The sequence below is a fragment of the Panthera pardus genome, unplaced genomic scaffold (assembly GCF_024362965.1).
Source record: "Panthera pardus isolate Hobbes unplaced genomic scaffold, ASM2436296v1 HiC_scaffold_20, whole genome shotgun sequence".
NCBI classification, from domain to species: domain Eukaryota; kingdom Metazoa; phylum Chordata; class Mammalia; order Carnivora; family Felidae; genus Panthera; species Panthera pardus.
Window position 1 is genome coordinate 71,463,678 of NW_026526766.1, and position 12,367 is coordinate 71,476,044.

The 12,367-nt window shown below is 44.2% G+C and overlaps 1 protein-coding gene across 4 annotated transcripts in view; it reads right to left on the bottom strand.

The window, feature by feature from the left end:
* The window catches only part of ECPAS (Ecm29 proteasome adaptor and scaffold), a 106,624-nt gene extending 100,428 nt beyond the window's left edge, over positions 1-6,196 (bottom strand). For 2 of the 4 annotated variants that reach the window (XM_053908174.1, XM_053908175.1), the window contains exon 1: positions 5,257-5,634. In XM_053908174.1, coding sequence (XP_053764149.1) covers positions 5,257-5,296 — 40 coding nt within the window. In that variant the 5' untranslated portion in view covers positions 5,297-5,634. Of the gene's footprint in view, positions 1-5,256; positions 5,635-5,871 lie in introns of those variants that run through there. The other 2 variants (XM_053908176.1, XM_019454213.2) reach the window with 2 other exon arrangements.
* Positions 6,197-12,367: the final 6,171 nt, after the last annotated feature.

Genomic DNA, 12,367 nt, shown 5'->3' on the forward strand with positions numbered 1-12,367 from the left:
AACCTGTCTCTACACTGAATTATAAGCCCTATGAGGACAAGACCAGAAGTTGGTCAATTTTTAAAGTCTTATTTAACTGGAAAATGTGTGGGGAAAACAAGCCACATAAGATGACAAGCATCAAGGCAGAGACTGGCCAGGCCTGAAACCAGAGACCAGAAACTTGGATCAGACCATCTGAGCACCCTGGAAGTGCCGACAATTTTAACATCTATCTTCTGAACAAGTTCGAATGTCCCAGTGCCAACTATTCTGACACTGGCCTTTATTAAATATTAGTTTATTGAAAGCTTAATTCAAAACAGAATGGGGTGAAAATTAAGAATCAGAAGTTGATAAAAAATAGAAATATCATTATTTTCACTTTAACTTTTCATATGTGACTAAGTAACCAAAATTTAAACCATACAGGTTTGATTTACAAAGATCAGCTCAGCTGCATGGATGGCTGTCTCTAGGGCTATTTCAGTATGACCACAGAATCACATTTACCTACACAGACAGCTTCCCACATCTCATCCTCTAAAAGCCACTAGGATTCCTGGCACTGGCAGAGCCTCTCTCAGAAGGTATCTGACATGTTGATTATCTGGCCAACTTTTGCAAGTGAAGTGCCCCATGGTTATGTCAAATGGTCAAATTGAATAGTGTCAGTGGGCCTTAAGATTACAGGCCATTACTCCTTGAGTTGTCTTTATCCCAATGAAGATCAGATTCTAAGGATGCCCTATAATTATGAAGCCCAGAATATGAAACCCCTCAACTGCTGACCAGGTGAAAAGTCACAAATGCTTCCTTCCTTCTATCAGAAGTCTCCCTATCCACTCCTGCAATATAACTACAATGTCCACTTTTCCATGAACTGACAGAGGATATTAGAAGAAAAACTAGCCCACATGCTCTGCCCTGAATTTCATTTCATTCCAAACAGTTATAGCACCCTGAATATAAAGGAAAAAATTACAGACTATGATCTCAAGTAATTTACAATCTAGATTTCAGAACTCTCTTTAACAATCAGAACTAACTGTTCTCCGTGGTTGCATCTCACCCAAAAATCTACTATTTCTATTCAATAAACATCAGAATACTACAACATTTTATACACTACAGCAGATTTCTTCCAGAGGCTATTAAGATGGGGGGGGGAGGGGGGGGAACATGTTGCTCTTGTTATAAACTGTATATTCTCCCTTTCAGAGATGGTAATACAGCAGTCAGTCGGAATTAACATATAAACAGGAATCAGAGAATCTGAATTGAAGTCCTAACTCTGTAACATGAAGAAGTTCCACCACTGAGACAATAATAGGACTAAACTCACAGGGCTGCTGCAAGGATTCATTTAATATGTACAAAGTGACTAGAACACATAGTAAGCTTTTGGTAAACATTAAGCTTTACAATCACCTGACTCAAAGTGACAATTACATGATATTTGTGAGAGGATAACAGATTCTAAGATATCCCAGCCCAAGACTGTCCTGCTTACCTTTCATGTGTCAATGATACTCATCAACCAATCAATCAATAAAAATGAAATAAAAGAGAAACCTAACAGTTCTGCTTCTCAGGAGCTCCTGCAAAGTGCGGTGGCAGATACAACTGAAAGCACCTGTAGATTTAATTTAAATTTATGGCACGCATGTCACCTCAAATACAAAAATAGAAAATGCTGATTTGAAATCTATAGAAACCCACTGTTACCAGCCATACATCTCTAAATAGCAGACATAGGAACCACAGATAGCATTATTTTAGCATTATCTATATTATGTAAGCATACATTTTGGTCCTTAACATAGCTGTTTACAGTTATTCTTCCTTCTTCTCAGCAGTATTATAATTCCACTCGTGGACTGTGGTGTTTCTTTTGCACCCCACAGCAAAGCTAAACAGTAGTCAAATAACTGTAATAGTAACATCCAGCTAAGATTTTTAGCAGCCCATCTGACTAGATCTTTTTGTCCACATGAACACTCGGTGCACAGAGGTAATACAGCCTAAAGCCTGGTTGAGTGCACACTGGAGTCTGAGACACCTGGGATTCAATTCCAACTCATTTGCTGCAGGACCTGGGGAACCTAAAAAGTCTGTTTTCCATTACATAAAACAGCAATAATAATTTTGCCTACCCCTTGGGATTACTTTGACAAATAAAAGAATATACACAAAGCACTTAATGCTAGTCCTGAAATACTGAATGGGATGTTTACAAATAGCTCCAATATACTCTGAAATGCATCTAAAAAGGATGGATTGAGTACTTAATGCCACTCAACTGTATAAAGATGATTAAGTTTTGTTATGTGTATTTTACCACAATTTTTTAATAAAAAATAAAATAATTAAAGTGAAATTGTAAAGGTGGATTGAAAGATGGACAGATACATGATAAAGCTAATAAAATATCAAATGCAGAACCCAGGTAGTGAATATATAAATGCTTATTTTCAACTTTTCTGTATTTTTGAAGATTTTTACAATAAAATATTAGGGGAAAAAATGCAGACATCCAATAGTTCACTTTTATTTTCATCTACTACTGAAAAATAATAGCCAGCAAATATTCAGATTCTTGGCTCCTTTTTAAAAAATCTTATAAAGCATCTTTCCATCAGCCATCTCTTTTATTATAGCCATTCTAAAACTAAAAGTGGCTTATTTGAAACTTCTTAGCCACTAACTTATGTATTTAATTTCAAGTTAAATTATTCTAAGGTACCAGCTGCCAAGCATTTAATCTCTTCTGAAGTACAGAAACCAAGTCAACAGACATTTGTGGTTGATGACTGATGATGTGACCAAACAAAAAAATGGAAAAGCAAGGACTGGAATTATTTGCTCCTAACTTTTCCAGTAGCTGCTAAAACCATAAGTTCCTTAACCAGAAGGACTACCAGCACCTTAACAGGTACCTAATATACAGAAACACAGTGCATCTACACATGTACATCAGCCATATAGAATGATACCCAATCCTTCTTCTAGTTGTGTCCTCCATTCCAAATGGTAATTCGGATTTTAAGTGTTTTAGTGGCACATCAGGAACCCAGATACCATGCAGTATAACAATTTAAACAGACCATCTCACACCCATTGCAATGGCTACTTTCAAAAATACAGAAGAAAATAACAAGCGTTGGTGAGGATGTGGAAAAACTGGAACCCTTGTGCAGTGTTGGTAGGAACGTAAAATGATACAACCACAGTGGAAAACAGTATGGTGGTCCCTCAAAGACTTAAAAATTGAATTACCATAGGATCAAACAATCCCACTTCTGCATATAATACCCAAAAGAATTGGAAGCATAATCTCAAAGAAATACTTGTACACCCATGTTCATAGCAGCATTATTCACAACAGATAAGATGTACAAGCAACCCCAGTGTCCAACAACAGATGAATGGACAAGAGAATGTGATATATGTACACAATGGAGTATCATTCAACTTAAAAATGAAGAAAATACTGTCACATACTACAACATGGATGAACTTTGAGAACATTATGCCAAGTGAAATAAGGCAGTCACAGAAAGACAAACCATGTATGATTCCACTTATATGAGATACCTAGAGAGGTCAAAATCACAGAGACAGTCAGCAGGATGGTGGTTGCCAGGGGCTGGAGGAAGGTGGGGTGGGATAGGGAGTTAAGGTTCCGTGGGTACAGAGTTTCAGTAATGCAAGTTGAGAAGAATTCTGGAAATGGACGGTGGTGATGGTTGCACAATATGAATGTATTTAACACCACTGAACTGCACACTTAAAAGTGGTTATGATGGTAAACTTTATGTTATGTGTATTTTACCACAATAACAACAACAACAACAAAAATGGAAGAAAAAAATCAGGGACCTGATCTCCCCAGGAGGCCTGGAAGGGTGCTCCAGCTTGGAATTGACAGAGGAACAATCAACTCCGGCTCTCAAACCTCGTCTATCTCTGAACACACCAGGAGACCTTGTCCACTCAGACTCTCCATCACGCCCAGGGTCACACCAACTGTGTATTTCAACTTCAAAATGAACAAACATTACTCCGCCTACACCAGTTTTATGTCAAAGCAGCAACTTAATCTCTCTAAACCTGCCTCCTCTTTAAAACAAGGATAATTCCTACCTACCTACTTCACAAGGTTGTTATGAGGGCAAGAGTGAGATCACGTACATATAAAAGTAGCTTCAAACTGCCAAGCACCAAAGAAACAGAAATTATTATGTTTATAACTACTTTCGGATGGAAATTCCGAAGGGACTGTAACAACAAAAACTTCACAAGGCTTGCGACACCTCGCCCATGGTACATTCCATTTAAAACTCACATCATCCCTAAGTAACACCGTTCTTGTTTTTGTCATGAACTGAAGGGCAGCGCTGAGGAAACAAACAAACGCTCAACGTAAGCATTTCATCTAACCACCCCCAAACGCAATCAGAAATCATCTTACATGTTCTAGGAAAATTCAATTTTTATGACCCCAGCGTGGGCCTGCGGCGCCTTGGAACTACACTTCCCACAAAGCATCGAGGTGAACCCGGGCGGCGGGCGGGGCGGCCTGGGATTCAGGGTGGCCACAGCTCTCCCCGAACCTAAGATCGCCGGCCCCTGAAAAATTGCACCGTTTACGGTCGAGCGTGCGCTGGCTCTCCTTTCTGAAACCGCTGTCACCCCGCGGTTCCTCCTGCGTCTAGCACGGCGACCCCTCTCTCCGCCCTCCCGTCCTTCCTGCTCCACCTGAGGGTCACCGCCTATTCTTGACCTTTCCGCTGATTTCTAAGGTGTCACAGAAAGGCACCTTCTTCCCTTCCTCCCCGCCAAATTTACATTTCTAGAACTCCCCAAACAGTTGGGACTCGGGGCCACGGCGGGGTCAGACGGGACGGGCCGACACTGCCCGCCACCCTGGGCCCCCAGCCGGTCCGCCCGCCCGAGCGTCGCGAGCAGGGGGCTGGGCTGCCCCCACCCCCGGGCCGGGGCGGATCGCGGGCAGAGGTGGCTCCGCCCGGGGCTCCGGTTTCAATTTCGCAACGTGACGGTGCAAACCTGAGGCCTACAAGCGCCGGCGGCCGGCGCCCCGCCCGCCCGCCAGGCCCGAGCGCCCCAGCCCCCCGCGGCCGCCGCCCGCCCACCCAACCCGGCACCCGGCGGGAGGCAGCGCGCCCCGGCCTGCCCACCCGGCCCCGGCCGCCGCCCCCGGCCCTGCGCAGCGCCGGCTCCGACTCGCGGCCGCGGGCTCGCGGTGGCACTTACTCAGCTCGTCCTGGGAGGCGGAGGCGGCGGCCGCAGCCATGTTGCGCCAGGGAGGGAGGGAGGGGCCGGAGCGGGAGGGCGCGGACGCGAGGCGCGGGGGGCTCGCCGCTCGCGGTGCGGCAGGGGCCGGGAGCCGCCTCCGGTCGCTCGGCGCGGGCCGCGCTGCGCCCACGAGGCCCGCCTGCCGCCGCCTCCTGCGTCCTCCTCGCAGCACGCGTCGATCTCGCGGTCCCCCGCGAGCTCGCGACTCGGGCGCTCCCACCGCCTCGCGCCTCTGCGGAGCCGCCGCCGTCTGTCGGCCGAGTCCCGGTGCGCCCGGCCCGCCCGGCGGCTCTGCGGCTCCGCGCCGCGCTCGCCCAACTCACGCCGGTTTTATATTTAGAAAGAGCTGAGCCATCCTCCCAGCGGCCCCCCCGCCGGGCCCCTCGCGCGCCCGCCCGCCCGCGCTCGCTCGCTCGCGGCTCGTCCTGCCCACCTGCCGCCGCCCGCCCCGCGAGCGCTCCCCGCGCGGACCCGGCACGCGGCGGCCTGCGCGGGCGGCCCGGCCTAGCCGCCCCGCCGCGCCGTAGCAGCCTGCGGCGGCCGTGGCTCGGCACGGACGCGCGGGCCTCTGACCTGAATCCGAGCCGGTCTCCATGCCGGGGATGCTGCGCGCGGCGCCGCGAGGTGGGCGCCCGGAGGCGAGGCGGCGGCGGGCTCGGGCCCGAGGGGCCGCGCGCCGCAGTCCGGGAGGGGCCTGACCGGCTGGCCCGCGCTGCCGGGGCCGGGGGAGATCCTCGAGGCGGGGCCCAAGCTCCCTTTTGAAAGGTCTGCGGCTGTCACGTTGGCCGGTCCCGACCTGAAGAAACACGTCTGTCCAGAGGAAGAGACGTGGACTCGGAGAAGTAGAGCCGGGCTCCGAGTCGGCGGGAGGAAGCCCCGCCCTGCGCCTCCCGCGAACTTCTCGGCCCCGGCGCGTGGAGCGCCCGGGACCCGGCTCCCCCGGCTCCACTTCTCACTAAAAGGCAGTGAGAAAGTGCACTTTTTCGATCCTCTCAGAACTAGGACCGCCGAGTGAAGGAAAGCCGCGAAGCCCTACCAAAAGTTACATGAACCTATATGTTTAAAGTTCAAATTCAAGTATATATGCTTACATGAACTTTTTTTTTTTTTTTGTAATACCTACGTTCTTTTAGGTAGCCCGAGTGATTTATTTTCAATATGCCGATTTTAACTTGACGGCTTAAGTTGGTCCGTGAGGTCGTGTACGTGAAAAACACTCGCAAAATGCAATTCAAATTAAGGGGTTGCATAATTGCTGTACTTTAAGTGGTGGCACTGTCACAACAAATTAGGTACAAGATCAGATCCCTTTTTTTTTTTTTTTTTGTATAAAAAGAAGAAATCAAGACCCTAAATAGATTGAAATTGCGTCTATTCCTAAAAGAAATCTATAAAGCCCTGGTTACTGTCTTGAAAAATGACTATATGTCATTCCAGATGTGGGCAAGTACATCTTGTACTTGCCTTGTACTGAGGCAAGTACAAGGTACTTACACGACATTAAAGACATCTATTTCCTTTATTGCTTTAATAAGGAAATTATACATGATCTTTGGGAACATTTCAAATGATTCAGAATGTCACAAAATTAAAAGTGAAGGGCCTTCCTCTTGCACATCCCTTCCTCTCCCACCATTTTCTCCCCCAGAGAAAAATGTGGTTAACAGGTAACAGTTGGGCGCGAGTGCTCTGGGGCCACATATCTACACCCTCAAAAGCGACTAGGATAGAGACAGGCTCATACTCAACAATGAAGTTTGCATCAGTTCCCCCCCCCCCCCCGCAACACACACAATCTTCCATGTTAATTCAAAAAGGTCTACATCACCACTTTTTTTCTTAATGACCTCATAGCTCGTTAAATTAGCCAATTCCTTTTTTGAGGACATTTTGGCTCTTTAGTTCGATGTTGGCACAAAGTCACTGCATAACAAACTATTTGCCAAGACTACAATATGGAAGTGTATAAAATAAAGGCTGTCCCCCATCTCACTGTCCACCATCCCCTCATCCTGCTCCCTGGAAAGAATCCTGTTTGATGCACCCAAACTTTCCGACTATGAATATATAAAGTAGGGGCGCCTGGGTGGCGCAGTCGGTTAAGCATCCGACTTCAGCCAGGTCACGATCTCGCGGTCTGTGAGTTCGAGCCCCGCGTCAGGCTCTGGGCTGATGGCTCGGAGCCTGGAGCCTGGAGCCTGTTTCCTATTCTGTGTCTCCCTCTCTCTCTGCCCCTCCCCCGTTCATGCTCTGTCTCTCTCTGTCCCAAAAATAAATAAACGTTGAAAAACATTAAAAAAAAAAAAAAGGAATAAAGTAGCTGCACTAAGGATTGGTTTGGAGAAATGTTGACTTCTCATAACTTCAAATAGATTCTTCTAAAACCAACAACAAAAAAAACCCCATAGAATATAACTTTTAAAAAAAAGTTTGCTAGGCAATTTTAACTTATAGACAAAACTAGCATCTCATAAGTTCTATGTAGAAATTTTTAGAGTCCACACGTGCAAATCACAGATTTATGTTTATTTTAACAAAAATGGAATCCTACTACATACACTATTATGTAACTTTCTTTTCACCAAACAAGATATCACAGGTATTTCTCCATACCAGTAATGACAATAATAGCTAATACTAATTGTGCCAGGCACTGTTTTAAAGTGTTTTACATGGTTGGGGTGCCTGGGTGGCTCATTCAGTTGAGCAACCAACTTCAGCTCAGGTCAGGTCATGATCTCACGGTTTGTGAGTTTGAGCCCTGCATGGGGCTCACTGCTGTCAGTATGGAGCCTGCTTCCCCCCCCCCCTCAATAATAAACATGGGGGGCTTACATGGTTGAATTCACTTAGTTCTCACAACAATCTTATGAAATAGGGATTTTTAATGACACCAGATCATGGAGGAACAAATCTAAAATGCCACAAACTAGAAAGGGGTAGAGTGGGAATTTGAACCTAGGCAGTGTGAATCATTCTTCACCACTATGGTCTGTTCAGAACTACCTTCTTCTTGGGGTGCCTGGATAGCTCAGCTGGTTGGGCGTCTGACTTCAGCTCAGGTCATGATCTCATGGTTGGTGGGTTTGAGCCCCACATGGGGCTCTGAGCTCTGAGCCTGGAGCCTGCTTAGGATTCTGTGTCTCCCCCTCTCCCTACCCCTCCCCCACTTGCACTCTGTCTTTCCCTGTCTCTTGAAAATAAATGTTAAAACAATTTTTTAAAAAAGAACTACCTCATTCTTTTATTTTTTTAAGTTTATTTATTTATTTTGAGAGAGAAAGAGTGCAAGTAGGGGAGTGGAAGAGAGAGAGAGGGAGAGAGAGAGAATCCCATGCAGTGGGAGCCAGATGCAGGGCTCAACCTCACAAACTGCGAGACCACGATCTGAGTGAAGTCAGATGCTTAACCGACTGAGCCACCCAGGTGGCCCTACTTCATTCTTTTAAATGGCTGCATGATGAGTACATGACAATATTTAATCATTCCCCTACTGATGAGCATTTAGGTTGTCGACAATTTTTGTTACTATTGCAAGCAAATACTACCATAAAAAATTCTTTTTTTTAATTTTTTTTAACGTTTATTTATTTTTGAGACAGAGAGAGACAGAGCATGAACGGGGAAGGGGCAGAGAGAGAGGGAGACACAGAATCGGAAGCAGGCTCCAGGCTCTGAGCCATCAGCCCAGAGCCCGACGCGGGGCTCGAACTCACGTGACCTGAGCTGAAGTCAGACGCTTAACCGACTGAGCCACCCAGGCGCCCCCAAAAATTCTTATACATATATCAGCGAAGTCACATGTTATATATAGAGACAGAAATATGTAGAGATAGGATTGTTAGGCAAAAAAAGACACCTTTAACATCTCATTATATACAGTACTTTATAGCAATTTACAATGCTGCTTCTAATCACTAAAGTTTAAAGCTATAAGCTTTTTCCATAAATAAATAAATAAATAAATAAATAAATAAGTCTCTAAGCTTTTTCATAGTTGCTTTCCCCCTTCAAACTAGTTGTAGTTTATTTTCCCCACTAAATAGCTTCATATTCTTACTACACACTTTGGTTTTGAATAGTGGCCTTGAGGTACTTCCTATCTAGAATCTACTTCAATTTCCAAAACAGACAAGAAAGAATTGTGGAAGGGGGTGAACGGGCGGGGGGGGGGGGGGGCAGAGAAGAGGCCACTGGGAAGCCAAAATAATGTATCACAAAATTCAAGAACTAAAAACTTACATCTTTTAGATTTAGAAGTCCCCTCTCCCTCTGTTAGGCCCTAATCACACTAAATGCAAGCATCGTTCTAACAAAGTAAATAGTCTTGTTTCCATAGTAAAAGCAAATTAGAAACAGAGTATTAGAGAGCATTCTTCCGGGAAAGTACTAGGAAGACAGAAGAGCTACTAGACACCCTAAAAACAAGAGAAAAAGGAGGAAAACTATAAATAGAAGCCATAAGAGCTCAAAAAGCAAAACATGCTGGTGTTATTTGTTAAGTACAAAAAGCACCACCCCCAAGAGGCCCTGACGTCATTTCACCTGAATAACTGATGTTCATGGTGATCATCCTGACATCAAGAAACAGTAAAATGATGTCTACTATATCAGCATCAAAAATCAAGGAAGTACAGAGTATATCTTAAAAAGCTGTTCATCCAAAATGATTCTAATAAGCAATTTTAGATGCCTAAAAGGATTGATTCTAAACTGTCTAGAAAATCTAGTTATCCCAAATGATTCAATGATCCATTCCCAAGGATCTCTAGAGAAGCCAAAGTTCTGCAGAGATGTGTCTCAGACAGTATTCATTTTGGTTGCCGAAGAAGTCGGGTACTGAGTCCAGTCTGCCAACAGAATCCACAACGCTAATGATCTTCATCTCTGCTCTTTTCAGTTATTAAAAACATGTTTCACTACACATAAAAACCATGTCATGGCTCAAAAAATTCTGTTTTCTAAAAATCAAACTCCAAAACATCAGTCCTAACCGCCATGTAGAATCCTTCCACTGTTGTACCCCCCACTTCCTGTGGATTTAAAGTACATTTTGGATCCTCCCCATCGCCTCAAACATTTCCACTGCTCTCTGGTCTGCGTTTCCTCTAAGTATCATGTGCTCCGCTCTCAGTCCGAACCCCAAAGATGGCAATGAATTCAAGTCTTTCTTCCCTTGGTTTCTGTCTTAAAAATACAGTGCCAATCAATCCCCAACCTTTGGCAAATCTTATCATTCACTTTATTTTTCCCTCCCAAATATCTCTGGAAAAAGGCAAAAAAGCTAACCTGGTTCAATACAGTACTACACCTTGCATCTTAGAAGATAAGGCAACATTTCCTCTACGGATAAAATTTATCCCTATACCAGAAGATCCTCTGATTTTCTTTAGATGGTGGTTGCAAACCTTTTGGTTCACATTCTTCCTCCTGCCCCAAATTTTTGAAATTTGGGTAATCCATTTACACATTTTAGATTGACATCTCAAATTTTCCCTTATAAATAGTTGAAAAGGAGAAACTTTGATAACAAATTCTATTGTAAATATTAGTGGTTTTTTTGTTTTTCTTTCTGTTTTTTTAAGAGAGAGCACACTCAAGAACAGGGGGAGAGAGGCAGAGGGGCAGAAGCTGAGAGATAGAATCTTAAGCAGGCTCCACGCTGAGTGGGGCTCCATCCCATGACCCCGAGATCATGACCTGAGCTGAAATCAAGATTCTGAGGCTCAACTGCCTAAGCCACCCAGGCACCCCAATATTAGCATTTTAAAATAAAAACCCTTCCGTTATTTAAAAATACATATATATAGGATCTAATTAAGATTTTTTAAATGAGATATTGATTTGATGCCTACTATCCTCTATTTAAAAATACATGAATAGCGTGCCTGGGTGGCTCAGTTAAACCTCTGACTTCAGGTCACGATCTCAAGGTTCGTGGGTTCAAGTCCTGAATCAGGCTCTGTGCTAACAGCTTGGAGCCTGCTTCGGATTCTGTGTCTCCCTCTCTCTTTGCCCTTCCCCTGCTTGTGCACTCGCTCTCTCTCAAAAATAAATAAACATTAAAAAAATACATGAACAAGCTCTTAATAATCAGAAATTTTACATAATTACTTTTGCTCCTTGAACTTCTACACCAACCTGTTTCTTCCCACACAGTAATTTATTTTTTAAGTTTATGTATTTATTTTCAGAGAGAGAGAGAGAGAGAGCGTGTGTGCGTACAGGCACGCACACGAGCAGGGGAGGAACAGAGGCAGAGAAAGGGAGAGAGTGAGAGAGACAGAGAGAGAATCCCAAGCAGGCTCCATGCTCAGTACAGAGCAGGATGCGGGGCTCCATCTCACAAACCCTGAGATCATGACTTGAACCAAAATCAAGAGTCAGATGCTTTACCAACTGAGCCACTGAGGTACACCTCCCATTGATAATTTATACTAATGCAATATAGTTTTAACCTTGAAAGTCCTTGAAAGTACCCTTTTCTTCAACAAAAATGATATATAACTTAAAAGTATTTAAATTTTTTCTGTGGCCATCTAAAGAATTATGATGATTGAATAATCATAATTAATAGTAGTACACAACTTGTCAAAACAACATAAATATATTACAATTTTTTAGAGGTTCCAACTCTTAGTGATTGGCATATTTTTATGTTACAACTTCTGAGAGTTGTAGGGGTAGGGGCTTTTGGAAGGAAAAAAAATATCTAGGTATAGTTATTCACTTCCTCATTACCTGATTTAGTATATCAAATTGTCCCTTTGATGTCACTTGAAGCTCTTCCCTGGGGGTAATCAACCATACTTAGACTGGAGGTAGCTGAGAGGTGTGGCTTCTTTTGGAAAGTCAGAGAAGGGCCATTGTGAAATAGGACACCTTGACTCTATTTTTTTTTTTTTTTTTAAGATTTTATTTTTAAGTAATCTCTATGTCCAGCGTGGGACTCAAACTCATGACCCTGAGATCAAAAGTCACATGCTCTACTGACTGGGCCAGTTAGGCACCCCATGGACACCTTGACTTTACAGCATTCTTAGGCAAAACAAATTAAATGAAAAATGTA